Here is a 13,924-nt window from a genome sequence, read left to right as displayed (position 1 = left end):
CAAACTTTACAAACATGGCTACCAGTGAGACCCAGGCCCCTCCTGTCGATCCTTGCAGGGCTAATCCACAGTGCACACAGCTATCAACTCCATGTCCCTGCAAGATGAGCATCCCCCTCCAGCGAGCCTGCGCCAGATGATGAATGAGCAGCCCGTTCCTGTCCTCGACCAACAGACGGTGGACCTGGTCTCCCTGCCAGGCGAGAGTGCCGCTGAGCAGGCCCTTGCCGTGCTGGACGCGTTCAAGACTGCTGTGGCGGCTGAAGATACCGGTGCCCTACGGCGCCTCTTCTTTGCCGAGCAGGCCTACTGGAAGGACATCCTGGCTCTGACGTGTCATTTGCGTACCTTTTTCACCCCTAGGGTCATTGTCGCCAACTTTCTCGAGACAAAAAAGCTTCGGGGTGTCAATTCCGAGTGGAAGCTCGAGGGAGCGACTTTTATCCCTGCTACCCCAGCGTTGGTAAATGGACCAGAGACGGCCGCTTACGTTGATGTTGCTGACTAGGGTTTACAGCAATTCATTGATGTTTCGCTCTCCTTCACGACCACTGCTCCAGCCACCAAGTGCAGCGCAAGATTCCTGCTCCTACCGGTCAAAAATGAGAAGAACTCACTAGACTGGAAGATTTGGATCTTTAATACCAAGCTTGATGGTCTGGATTCATATCCAGAGGACGAATCGCTGCTCCGGTCTCCTGGTAGGAAGCTGGATGGCCTGGATGATATCAACACGGATGTATTCATCCTCGGCGGCGGTAACGCGTAAGTGATCGCCGAGTAAGATGTCCACGACTGAATAATTTGGCTCATCAACTCTCTGTCTCTAGCGCTGTGGCTCTCGCCGGTCGTCTCAAGACTCTTGGTGTTGATAGCGTTATGGCTGAGCGGAACCCTCGTGTTGGCGATAACTGGGCTCTTCGCTATGAGTGCATGAAGTTTCATATCCCAACTTCGTTCGCAGAACTTCCTTTTATCAGTAAGTCAAATGCTACTATTGTGTATGATGAAGTATACTGACTCACGATGCCAGCCTATGATAAGGAACTCCAAGCTCCTCACTTGCTTACCAAGGATGAACTAGCCGAGCAGGTCCGACGATTTGTGTCCGCTTTTAATCTCAATGTCATCACTTCGGCCCAGATCAAGTCAACCATATACAATCAGTCAACCCAGCGATGGACCATTAAGTTCCAGACCCCGGTTGGCCTGCGCACGGCTGTCTCTAAACACCTGGTACAGGCAACCGGAATTGCATCTCAGAAGCCGTATATACCGTCTGTGGCAGACCAGCACCTATTCAAGGGCATTAATATCCACTCGACCGCTTATAGGAGCGCCAAGGATTTGAGCGAGCAAGGCATCAAGGTGTGTACACTCCCCGCAATGGATGCAGCATCTAACCACCTCTAGTCCGTCATCATCATCGGCTCCGCAAACACAGCCTTCGACGTGCTCCAAGACTGCTACGACGCTGGCCTCCAAGCAACGATGAACGTCCGATCCCCAACATACATCGTCCCCCTCGACTACGTCTGTCACTCTAGCAGTCTCGGGGCTTACAATTTTGGAGTCGAGGCAGCTGACAGGATGTTCCTGACGCTGCCTGCTGCCGTCGATGGCCAGCTCGCACGTAATCTCTTTGCCATGTGGGCATCCAAGGAACCCGACCGCTACGCCGCCCTCTCCGCTGCTGGCTTCCCTGTACTTGATAGCGCCGACCCCAGTCAAGCCTTGTACTCCAACCTGGTTGAAAAGGCTGGGGGACACTATGTCGATGTCGGCACTACTGACCTCATTTCCGAGGGCAAGGTCAGTATCAAGGCAGGAGTAGAGCCTGTTGCGTTCACTGAGACAGGTCTGCGCTTCTCTGACGGTAGCACTGTCGACGCCGATGCCATCGTGTGGTGCACCGGATTCGCCGACATAAACGCGCGTACTATCACCGCCGAGGTCCTTGGAGGAGACATTGGTGCGGAATACAAGGCTGACAAGGACCTGTTGGGTCCTCAAGACATTGCGGAACGCCTCGAGTCGACCTGGGGCGTCGATGCCGAGGGTGAGATCCGCGGCATGTGGAAGCGCCATCCGCAGCTTGAGAATTACTGGATCACGGGCGGTTATACGCAGCAGCATAGATGGCACTCCAAGACGCTGGCGCTGCAGATTAAGGCTGCTCTCGAGGGGATCCTGCCACCGGCTTATCGGGACACTCTGGGAACGGAGTGAGCAGGTTCGGGCTTGTGCAGAAACATTGTGTATCACTTGACAAGTTAGACATATTTATACATCTACATTGAGCAAATCCTTTCAGGGTGCATAAAAGTAGTCTCATCTTGATGTATTGGTCTCCATTGATGCATGAGTCTACCCACAAGGGCAACACTTCTTCCCGATATTAATCATCTCTTAATATCCAAATCATATTCAACCTCGCTAGATGCCACTCAATCAAAGCTCACCATAGTCAGTAGCAGCATCTTGGTTTAGTCCCTGAGCCTCCACAATCTCCTTCGCCAAAGTCGTCCAAAAGTCACATCGCTCTCTCCCGTTTTGCTCATCTGAAGCCAACACCAATGCCTCCTGGTTGATAGGAGCCTGCACTGTGAGGACCTTTGCGAGTTTATCGTCAGAACCATCCGCAATCGGCCACTCAGGGGGTTGCTGGCCGGCAACTAATGGAAGACTTAGACCGTTGGGGTCACCAGAAGCTGCAAAAGATGCGAAGTACGTCTGATATGCCGTAGAAAGATTTGTGTCGACCAGCAGCCAAGCGTAGGCAATCGCCTTCAACTCGCCTAAGCTGGGGGCCAACATCTGCACCACTTCATCGTACGAATTTGCAAAGAGAGGGAGAAGATCGCTGGCGTGATTGGCAAGCTCGGGAGAAGGAAAGCCGTATTGAATCATGTGTGACTTGCTGGGATACGCTGAATACAGATCTCGGGTGTTGCAGGTAAAGGCCGCATCGCGGATGGTTGTTGTGATGCACAAGGTATAGTTACCATCAAAGAGTTTGGTACAATTGTACTGCTCAGCGATCTGTTGCCGTTGGCTTTCCAACTTGGCGCCAGGTAAAAAGGAAGCGAGGAAATGGTCGAAAGCCTCTTTAGAATTGATCCGGCTTAGTGCGAAGGATGCAGCTTCGTTCATGGTATGGGAAATAATAGTAGATCTTATTTCTTTCCAGAAGTCACCTGTTGGATCCGTGAGCTTGCCGTAGCCAAGGCATCAAGGGAACAATCACATACCGTTTGCGAAGGAGATAGTAGGTAGTGTCTTTACCCAAACATCATCCACCGCTGGGCCAATGGGAAACAGTCCCGTCTGTTTCACAGTGCTGAACAATGCTTGATTGGCGTCTGAGAGGTTCTTGGAGGACCTGAGACAATCAATATCAAAGTTCCGGCCGCAACCAGCAAGCTCTGAAAAGTTCTTGTAGATCTTGTCCAGCTGGCCGTTTGGCGAGTTATCCCAAGCCCACTCGAAGGCTGGGCTCTGAACAGCAAACCTGGAAAACGTGGGATCAATTGTTCCGCCTTCTCGGATCAGATGGTGCAATATTGAGCTTGCGCCGGCTGACTCTCCCAAGGCAGATACTTGATCCTTGTCTCCATTGAGCTGGCCGATATATAGCTGCACCCAGTCGAAAAGCAAAGCCTGGTCGTATAAACCAGCATTTGTTTGGCCGGCGCTTTGCATGTAGTCGCCAGCCAACCAGCCATAGGCACCTAATCGATAGTTGCCGGCGGCAAAGATGGTCTGGTACTTGCTTGCCCTCAGGATAGATTGCCCGGTGCCAATTGGGCCTAGCCGGTTCTTGCTTCCGAACGCAAAGGCACCTCCATGTATCCATACCACCACTGGTACTGGAGTGCCATTTGGGTTGTCGATCACGGACTTGGGCACATAGAGGTCAAGGAACAGACAGTCTTCACTAGTATTTGGGTCGGAGTCGAAAGGGTCGTTGATTGGATTCTCTCCGCCGGGAGGCTTGTCGAGTTGAGATGTGTCGACCAGGATACAGCTCCGTCCATCCAAAGGAGGCTGAATAGAGTGATCGGTCCACCACGGAAACTCTGGTGCGCTAAAGAGTTCAGGCTTGGCACCGAATCTCACGTCTTGGAAGAGGTAGATCTGTCGTTGGTTAATTTGGTTCCCCTGCGTTCAATTCCCCTTGACTCACGTTGTCGTCTTCCTGTAGTGGGTATCCCTCGTAGGTCCCCCAGGGTAGCTTCAGAAGGGGAAGGTCTTCGTCTGCATGCCTTGCAAAGTCGATGCCTCTGACGAGAGCACTGGTTTGTGTGAGGAGGATGAGTAGTGAAAACCCGAGTGTGTGCATTGTGAAGAAAGAATAGCGGATATAGGAGTTGAGCAAACAAATGTAGCATATAGAACATAACAGCCTTTATATGTAAATGATGACCGTAATGGCATGGGATTCGCATCGTGTTTTCTCCGCTTCCATCCAGACCGGGACGCCGTGACATCGACCTAGGGTGTAGCGATCCAGGGGCAAGATGCGACGAAAACAACTTGATCACATGTATCACATCGTCAAAACAGGTCGGATGAGATCTGCATTCCAAAATTCTTTGTTCCGAGTCGATAAAACCCCCGCCTTTAGTTTTGGGCCGAGCGCATACTATAGTTGCACAGGTTACGAAGTATCACCAACGCCATTACACGCCCACAACAGACGCAGATCTGCCTGGTGACACTTTACATCAGTTTTAAACCAAGAAAAGTCGGTTTCACTTTGTACACAGGCGGCAGATATGGTGCAACAGAGCTTGTGCAACAAATGAGCTTGTGTTCTCCGAGACAGGCCCGACGAAAGTGTCACCGCAGACTCAACGAAAAGCAATATGCGGTGCTCATCGGCAATGGGGAGCACCTTCAGAGGTTGATCATCAAGTGTGATGAGTTCCCCCGCTAGAGAAAAAAATAAACCAGTACACTGAGATGAGGTGTTTCTGGCACTGAGACAGACCTACCATGCTAGTCCGTCTTATCTGCCAAGAACACGAGCCATCTCAAAGCCAAATTGTACTGTTATACCTCAGCCCATGAATCTATGTTCAGGGCAAACTTGTCCTCGGCAAGTCTCGCTTCTGAACGAACACCAATGTTGGCGAGTTGCCCACATCTAAGAGCTTTAACCGGCGTGAGTGTTGTTTTCTTGAACGGTTATAACGCGAAGTAACTACATATTTGCACTTGACTCGATGTGGCGTTTGATCTCTTGATTTTCTCAACATCTGGGGTAATATTTTACAGATTCAGTTTCATGCACATGCTTAGTCCTCGCTCTGTTTGGTTGGCCAGGTACACAAGATTCTACTCTTCTACTTTTCCACAGGCCACTGTGTTAACATCGGGTCATGATGTTATATTGTGTTTGAGATCTGTTCTTTATTATAGTTGCAGCCCGGCCTTTGATGGGTTAACTGAGCCCGAAGATCCCTTCTACTTTTCCAATGACGTATTCGTCATACGCTCCATCAAAGAACACATAAAGAGACACATGTACTCTTTCGGGCGTACGTTGGCCGTCGAAGTTCCTTCAGCTTGTTCTGTAGCTGTCATGTGCTTAGGGTTCGAGGTAGGTACTGGAGCGCCAATCTTTGAGACACGCTGATGGACTAATCGTCGAGGCTTAGAGAAATGAACTAAAATATGTTCAGTGATGCATTAATAATCGTGGCTTTTAAATATCAGGATACGTGTTGTTCTGCTACTGATGAAGTTCATTATGAAGTATACACAAGGGCTGAGGTAACTTGCTGCTTTGGTAGAAAATCATGTTCATTCTATCGCCGAGGATGCTTGCCCCGTGTGTCATTTCCGTTCCATGTCTATTTCCAAACTGTTTTATCCGCCAAAAAGCAACCTCAGGCCATCAGCAAGCCTCTGCATCATGCTCTTCAGCAGAGCCAGAGCCAGAACCAGGACCGGACTCGGAGTCAGAGCCATAGAACTCAGCCGTAGCGCGTAGGGTCCGAAAGGCCGGGGGGCTGCGACCCGACTTAGGCAGCTTTTGAACCTCACGAATCCAATCAAAGCCACCTTGCTCCAACTTGCATCGCCCGAGCCGCGTTTCATCAGCTTGTGCCGCGAAAACATCTTCTTCATTTATGCTTTCCAGGACATTTGCATCTTCCGTCAGAGAGAGGGCAGTCTCATACCATTCTAGAAATGGTAGCCTCGAATCCGCCTCTAGACTTTTGTCAGGCTGTGGCGCATAGCTGAATATTAAAGCGGTGATGCTCTGGAATGGGCCTTGGTCCACGACCCGAAACCAACCGCCTTGTCTGGACCTGGGATCGAAAAGAACCGAGCATACTCGAGCCACAGGGTTGGTGATCCTGGCCTCTAGCTGTTGCACCACAGATTTCAGCTCCGTTCTATCGGGTGTGGACAAACTATCCAAGACGTGCTTTAAGAGGAAGGACGTATTTGCCTCGAGGACCAGAAACACCGCAGTTCCCGAGCCAAAATGGCATTCCCATCCCACGTTCTTGATTTCCGCTAGTTCGCGGGTTGAGTATAATTGAACACCGCTGTCTACTCCCAGCATCAAAGGTTCCAGCAGCCCCCAGTTGTCAAAGCCGGGGCACTTCTCCAACATTGCTGCAGCTGCCTCTGTAGCGCGGCGTGCAGTTACCGAGTATCTTCTACGTGACCATTGTCTGACGAGAAATTCGTCTAGCAAGTTCCAAATCGCGTTTCTCCGGCAGATGTCAGTGAACCTGCCATGGCCATAGCTCACTGCATGTGGGCTGACGGCAACTGGGTCAGCACCAACAGAGACCAGGTTCGCCGCTAACTCCCGTGGTTCGTCTGTTTCGGAGAGAGATGACCATGTCACTCCTCTGAGTATGTCCGTAGCGAGTGTAGCATTTATGCTCTCTTCGACTAGCGCGAACAGGGTCGGCTCTGTTTCTAATACGTGCATTAGAAATGGAGTGCGCGGCCATTGGATCTTCCAGTGATCCAATAAGCCTTTCTCATAGAATGACTGCGTGACGGACAGAAGCTCCATGGCTCTACATGACGGGCCCTTGTACTCGTCTTGCAATTTGAAAAACTTGCCCAACGCTCTCAACTGACCATCAATGTCGTAAGAAGTCTCAAAAGCGTCTGACACCAGTTGGATCCAGCACAAAGCGCCCTTCATCGTCTGGAAGTACATTTCCGACCTCGAAAGCTTGGCGTGACTGAGAATCTGCTTTCCCTGTTCTGTGTCGACTAGAAAGTCGTGGGCGGTGCGGTGGATAAACTTGACTGAATTGAGTAGTTTCCACGTCGGATTCTCCTCATCTGGTAGTTCGTCCTCCAGCACTGGTTTGGGTGCAGTTATCTCAACAAGCCCAGCACATCGCGTACGTATCTCGCTCTCGGTTTTGCGGCAGAGCTCTCGTATTTGACCTTCAAAGTTCATATCCATGTTCATTGGAAGCATTGTTTCTTGTAACGTCGGTTGGGTTGCACATGCAATATGGAGCGATGTGATGAAACGGCTGCTTACTATCATGCCATCGCGACGACCAAAGTTCGGGATGAAGTATTCTCCCCGGCCGATTCCAATTATGAGTTGGAAATAGGTCGCTGCCGATTCCCGGTACAGAGGCTGGTCTTGGTTCAGCCTCTTCCACATATCAGCGTACAGGTCCTCGAGGGCATTGGGAAGTTGCATCACTCGAGCCGCCAGCTCATCCCCCGAGTCTCCATTCTCGATTCCACGTACAACGGTCCGTAATGCAAGGCAGACCCAGAGAAAGACACCCTCGGCTTTCCAAAGAAGACGATCCGCCAGTACATTCAATTCTTTGACGGAAGGTTTCCTGTTTCGTACGCTTTTGTTGAATGTCGTTTGAATGTGGTCTCTCATGTCGGGCTCAGTCAGATCCTGAAGCTTCAGATAGGGTACTTCGTTGAGCCGATTCAGCAGTCGAGGCTCTGGTCGGCTGGCAACACACAGTTTAACTTTGTCAGGTTTGATGAGTCTCTGGACTCTGTCCATCAAACCATGGTCCCCGTCGTCGCCGTTGTACTCATCGAGGCCGTCGATAAATATGCACACCGGCTGTGCAACTTCCTTTGCTTCGAGGGCGGTAAGAAGCACCCGCTCCAGATCTCCATCTGACCAGTCATGAGGGTAGTTCTTGGACTCGGTGAATGGGAATGTACGAATGAGAAAACTGATAAGTTCCTTGTTGTCTTGAAGCAGCTGATAGAGAAGAGAACAGAATAAACCCTTCTTGTTGTTCTGCATTGGCGTCCCGATCTTCCAGAAAAAATGCGAGATTATTCTGGTTCCAGAGTGCCATTGGTCGAGGAGCGTTTGGGTGGCCTTATCGTTGATGATATACCTGACGAGCGTGCTCTTCCCCGAACCTGGCTTTCCCTGGACCCAGAATAGACCTTCGCCTGATCGGAGCCAGTCAACGAAGCGTTGCCAAACCACGTCAATTTTGTCAGTGTCATCCTCGTCGGTGTCATGTCGAGACTCGGTCGTCTCTCCGACGTTGGTCGTGCTCTCATTTGCCCGAAAGATGCGTTCGAAAGTAGCTTTTTCAGGATCAGTAGTTTCATTCCGTCTTTGATTCATTTCTTGGAACCTGAGGCTTCCAAGGAGACGTTCCCGTTGATTCTCAGTCGCTGCCTTGAGCTCACGTTCTTGCGTTTCCTTGGTAACGTGCGCTTCCACGGACTTCACAACTCGCGTGCCTTCGGCGGTAACATGCTCTCGAGTAAGATTTCCCTCGGTCCGCAAGAGATCCTCCATCTTGGTTCGGCCGGCAGCGATATTTGCTATGAAGGATTGGAGCTTTTGGTCGAGCTTGACAAAGTCTTGGCGTTGTCGCAGTTCAAGAGCCTTGCTTTGGTTGCTGTACCCTGCCAGTAAGCATGATGGCATCAATGATGAATGGTGATAATTCAGCAAGTCTTACCAGATTTGGTTGATGAGGAGGGTCTGCATGGTACCTCTATAGCGCTGTAGAGTGTCGTCAAGCTCTTCGATCTCTCGCTTTTTCCATAAAGACCTAGCTCGAGCGCGCATCGCTGCTGGAAAATCGCCTTTCTTGTGAAGCTTTGTGATCTTTTGCACCTCTCCCTCAAGATTTTTGGCGGCCTCTGCGCACTTCCCAGCAATATTGGCCAGACACTTCTCTTCTGGTGTGGATATCACGCTGCAGGATGCTTTGACTTCATCCGCAGCCTGAATCATAGCAGTGGCGTTCTCTTCGAGCATGGAATCTGGAGTCTTCTGGCCTTGATATATGGCCTTGCAGACGCTGGCGGTCTCACGGGTGAAACTGATGGTCTGGAAGACACAGCATGCCAAGCCAAGTGCCTCGAACCCAGACATGGTAGACGGCGCGGGACATACGACAAGGGAGTTCAGACGTTGCTGGTTCACACTCAGAGGTTGGCAAAAGAAGATGATAATTGAGCTTGAAAGAAAGACACAGGAAGAGGGGAAGTTCAGCCACAATCAATATCGTGTTGGTTTCGACCAATGGTATAAGTCTATGTAACAAGCATGGCGCCGTCTAGGCGCACAGGTCCTGTGTGCTCGGGGCACAGCCCCCCCTGTCGGCAGGCTAGGGGCACAGTCCCCTGACTAAGCATTTCCTTCCGTTGAATCAGGAACTGACTGAATACACCAACGCATTTAACAGAGTCGATTACTACCTTTCAAATATGATTGCTGAAATGGGGGTGGGGAGAGTTATCCAATCCAAATTTACACAGCTACGGCAACTAGAGGATACTCGACAGCTTTTGTACCAAGTGATCGTCTAATACCCATTACTTCCAACAATGATACAGTCTTCTGTGCGCCCACGAGCTAAGTGCAAAGCATCTTGTTCCCTACTGTCCGCTTCGATTCTCCCCCAAATATCTTTGACTCCCCTTCTTCTATTCGCTAAAGGATCGTCTCCCATCTCCTCGGCAACCTGTGCTTCAACTCGCTCATCCTCCGCTTTACTCCAGTCCAAATACGCCATCATCTCTTCTTTCGTCCAATCTCTTGATCCTGTTGACGTGACACAGCGCTTGGACATCTGCTTGTAGTCCAAGCACCACTCGTAGCTCGGCTTGTCATACCTTAGTGGGAGTCCCATTGCCCTGCGATATTGTTGGTTCGTCTTGATGCTGCCAGCCGGCTGCGCTGCGTACCACGCGCTCCTTGCGGCGACATATCGTCCATATATGGCCTGTGGCGAATCGTACCTCGGTGGCGATGGCGATGGCGGGCCAGGCAAAGGAGATGGTTCATGAACAGGGGATCCTGGCCGCCGAGAGGCGCCGCCGGTCGAGTCTTGCAGGATCCCGGTCATAGTCCCTGGCTGATCAGCGAGGGCTGTCGGTGCCGTTGTCATTGCCGATGCTTCTGTTACTGCCAGTGCCTTTGCCTCTGCTGCTACCCTTTCCAAAAGCTCTTGATGCCGCAAGGGACATGCCTTCGAATTCATTTGGTGACCAACTTCATGGCATCTACTACATTTTGACGGGGCCTTCGCTCTTGCCTTTCCTATAGCCTCAGCGGCCTCAAAGGAGCTCGGTAGTCTTCTTGTGCTTGATTTTGGCAAGTTCGATACGGCGGGCCTTGCATCTATTCGAGCGCGAGGCTCAAGAAGCAATTGTTGCTGCCCTGAGCGCTTGAGGTGCCAATGCTTGTGGAAGTGCTCAAGAAGAAGAACTTTGCCTTGTTCTTGCAGGGTCTGAAGTAAGTGAGCGCAAGGCAATCCCAGTGTTCGCATAAAAACGCCAGTGCAGCGGGGCAGGGGGAAGTTTTTATCCAAAAGCCGCTTTCGTTGCTCTTCAACCTTCCTCAACGCCTCAAAAGATACCCAGCCTTGAACAGCGCTATATAGAGCTATACGAAGCTCAATTGGTTGTCGAAGTTGCTGCTGGGCTTGGTTTGACTGTAGCTGATGGACTTGGTTGGTAACAGCTCGTGTAATGGCACCCCAAGCCTCAAATAAATCTAGTGTAGACGTATTCAAATAGCTTTTAAGCAGGCTATGAATACCTTCCACACGGGAGGTAACAACAGTACCAAAGTGGAGATGTTGATCAACCCAAGCTTTTACAAGCTTCTCCTTGTGGGGGTTTAGCCACGTTGCATGCAAATATGCAATCTCATTGGCGTAGGCGGGTAGATACCGCTGCTCAAGCTGCTGAACCCGCTGATCGAAGGTTATCTGATCAGCTGATTGAATGATCGAATGCCACTGGTTATAGAACTCCTGCCACCTAAGAAGCCCTGCCTCCATTATCTTTGGGTCCGTCCGGTATTGAATAAAGGCTGGTCGACAATAAGCAAGGACTGCCTTATTGGCATGCCAAAGGCACAGCAGAAGGACTGCAGAAGGAAAGCAGATAGCAACTGCATTTATACAAGCTAAAGCGCAGTCTGTAATAATGACAGATGGAAAGCTTGTATTGCAGATCTCATATAACGACTTCAGTCGTTCGAGAGCCCATAGGTAGTCTTGTTCCTCTTCGCCGCTGAGGAATGCAAAGGCAACGCAGAATGATCGTTGACAGGCATCAACGCCGATGATGTCCAGAAGCGGCATGCCATATCGGTTCGTCTTATATGTGCAGTCTAAAAGAAGAAGGTCGGAGTACGCTTGCAGATACGCAAGTGAGTCAGGATGAGCAAATAAAACCGCCGTAACCCTGCCTTCACTATCCACCTGCATACGATTCCAAAAACCCTCTTGGTCTAGTTGGTTAATGAGAGCATGCATTGTATTTTCGCCAAAGCGAGATGATCGTCGAGCTTCTGCGATACTGTTCGAGATATCCTTCTGGGTTGCAATGGAATTTGAATGTTGCCGCATATAGGTCCTGATCTCCTTTGAGCTGATTCCAGCCTTTGTAAGATTGCTAATTGTTGATTTGTCGTCTTTTGAGAGCCTTCGTAGAACAGGATGGGCAGTCGGGTGGGTGCTTGGCGTATGGTTATGTACAGCATATTGACTATCCGATCGATGTCGTACAACCCAGCCAGATGCGTCCGGTAGTTCCTTTGCGATGACAGAGAATGGGCAGAGAGTACTTCGAGTGCAGGTTGCCCGAACACGGCTTCTTGAGGCGCTTGGAGGCCGACGGGCACGATCGCAAGTGAAGTATACTGTAAGCCTCCCAGACTTGCTTTTGTTGGACCTTCCAGTAACAAAGGCATAGCCTCGTGGCGATGCCCAGTCATTGATCGCTTGGAATAGATCATCTCTGGATGCATATGTATGCTCAGGAGGTAAGCAGTCTTCCGGAAATTGATCCATTGAGGTTGATTGATGACATGATGCAGAGGTCAGGATAAAGATGCTTAACCCCTGAAAATTGCTCCCTTGGAATTGCGTCAAGACGGATGCTTAGTCAAGGGACTGTGCCCCTAGCCTGCCGACAGGGGGGGCTGTGCCCCGAGCACACAGGACCTGTGCGCCTAGACGGCGCCTAACAAGCATATGCAGCTTACATAACTCCTCCATTGTGCATGTCCCTCACGTGAGACTGTAGGAGGGTTGAAAAGAGCGCTGTTATAGGTCGTGATAATGATAAACAAGAGAGGGTTGCTACGAAACACTTTGTTGAATGTGAGCTAAATTGTCAAATCTTGGGCTAGGCGGATGCCGCCTCCCACAGACTTGCATTATTAAAACTTTCTGTACATAAATGTCTTGTTCTAGCATCAATATGCTTACTATCATGCTCGTTCCTTCAGCGTGATATCGTCAAGAGCAATGTTAACCCCGTCAGGGCCCGTTCTAGCATTGCAAAAGGCGAGAATCTCAAGTTTAGAGCTGGGTCCCGTAGAATCGAAGGAGACATGATGCTCCGTCCAAGTGTTGAGGGGCAGAGGGGCAACGATTCTGTTGTCCTTGTAAACAACTCTCTGGCCAGCGCTGTTGGACACGATAACAGTGGTGTAACATCCCCAGTTGGCAGCGGGCTGGCCCTTGTTGAGGAGCCACCAGTAGGAGAGGTCGTATGTCTTGCCTGGGACCAGGTCGAGGGTTTGTGCAGCACGGCCTCGTTGGGAATAAACGACTATGGTGAAGAATCTGACAGGTAAATGTGTTAGCATGCATCATAGCAAGGGTCGTCATGAGATAGGGCATACGCTGAACGGGATCCTGAACGGGAGAAGGCAGGGTTGGAGTTGATGCTTCCACTCTTGATGCTGTGGCTGTCTGACAGAACCCAGGGTGCGCCGGTATATTGACCTTCGCTGTCTGGCTCGTCGAATGATGTGTTGACGATGACGTTTGTAGGCTCGGGTTTCTCGGACGTGGTGGTTGTTGTGGAGGCGACAGAAGTGGTTGACTCGGTGGAGAGCGTGATGAACGTGGTAAGAATCTCGGTTGAAGAGGACGTGTCGGTAGACGTGGAAGACTCGACAAAGGAAGAGTCTGTGGCAGATGAGATGGCGGTAGAGGTTGAAGCCGTAGCATCAGTGGTGGGCCCCGAAGACTGGGGAATGCAAGGTCCAGCATATCCTCTGCCGCAAAGGGCGAGGGCAGCAAACGCTATGGAAACGACAGGAACCTTCATATTAAAAGAAAGCAAAGGCAAAGACTGTAAGGTTGAAGGCTGAGTGCTCCTGTTCCTTCGCCATTGGGGCTGCTGGTACACTTTTAAGATCGGGAGAGGCTTGGCACTAATTTTGACTACAGCCGCTAGTTTCCAATAGTCTCTGTGAGCCCAGATCTTAGCCGTCAACAAACCCACGATTGCCTAATAATAAGCTCGCGTTACAGTGGGCCCAGGGGTCTAGAACTGACGTCGACTAACAACAGCTGACGATTTGGACATTTTCTTGGCGTCTCTTGATGAGCTGAAGAAGAAAAAGGAAAAGGAGTCAGGGGATGGTTCAGGGCTTCACGCCACCAACGCGGCT

At 50.6% G+C, this 13,924-nt stretch overlaps 4 protein-coding genes across 4 annotated transcripts; 1 reads left to right on the top strand and 3 right to left on the bottom strand.

Moving 5' to 3' along the window:
• Positions 1–91: 91 nt before the first annotated feature.
• NECHADRAFT_96468 (uncharacterized protein) lies at positions 92–2,229 on the top strand (the record flags this gene model as incomplete). The annotated part of the gene is made up of 5 exons (XM_003050618.1): positions 92–463; positions 518–765; positions 831–979; positions 1,034–1,368; positions 1,414–2,229. The coding sequence occupies 5 exons, from the start codon at positions 92–94 to the stop codon at positions 2,227–2,229; spliced, it is 1,920 nt and encodes a 639-aa protein (XP_003050664.1).
• Positions 2,230–2,451: 222 nt separating this feature from the next.
• Positions 2,452–4,342, bottom strand: NECHADRAFT_85213 (uncharacterized protein; the record flags this gene model as incomplete). The annotated part of the gene is made up of 3 exons (XM_003050220.1): positions 2,452–3,197; positions 3,252–4,137; positions 4,187–4,342. The coding sequence occupies 3 exons, from the start codon at positions 4,340–4,342 to the stop codon at positions 2,452–2,454; spliced, it is 1,788 nt and encodes a 595-aa protein (XP_003050266.1).
• Positions 4,343–5,902: 1,560 nt separating this feature from the next.
• Positions 5,903–9,376, bottom strand: NECHADRAFT_85212 (uncharacterized protein; the record flags this gene model as incomplete). Its single annotated transcript, XM_003050219.1, has 3 exons — positions 5,903–7,344; positions 7,390–8,894; positions 8,958–9,376. The coding sequence occupies 3 exons, from the start codon at positions 9,374–9,376 to the stop codon at positions 5,903–5,905; spliced, it is 3,366 nt and encodes a 1,121-aa protein (XP_003050265.1).
• Positions 9,377–12,730: 3,354 nt separating this feature from the next.
• On the bottom strand, positions 12,731–13,578 carry NECHADRAFT_85210 (uncharacterized protein; the record flags this gene model as incomplete). The annotated part of the gene is made up of 2 exons (XM_003050218.1): positions 12,731–13,088; positions 13,148–13,578. The coding sequence occupies 2 exons, from the start codon at positions 13,576–13,578 to the stop codon at positions 12,731–12,733; spliced, it is 789 nt and encodes a 262-aa protein (XP_003050264.1).
• Positions 13,579–13,924: the final 346 nt, after the last annotated feature.

The sequence above is a fragment of the Fusarium vanettenii genome (genome assembly GCF_000151355.1).
Source record: "Fusarium vanettenii 77-13-4 chromosome 9 genomic scaffold NECHAsca_6_chr9_2_0, whole genome shotgun sequence".
In the NCBI taxonomy this organism is placed as follows: domain Eukaryota; kingdom Fungi; phylum Ascomycota; class Sordariomycetes; order Hypocreales; family Nectriaceae; genus Fusarium; species Fusarium vanettenii.
Note: the sequence above shows the minus strand (reverse complement) of the source record. Positions and strands in the feature narration are given on the sequence as shown.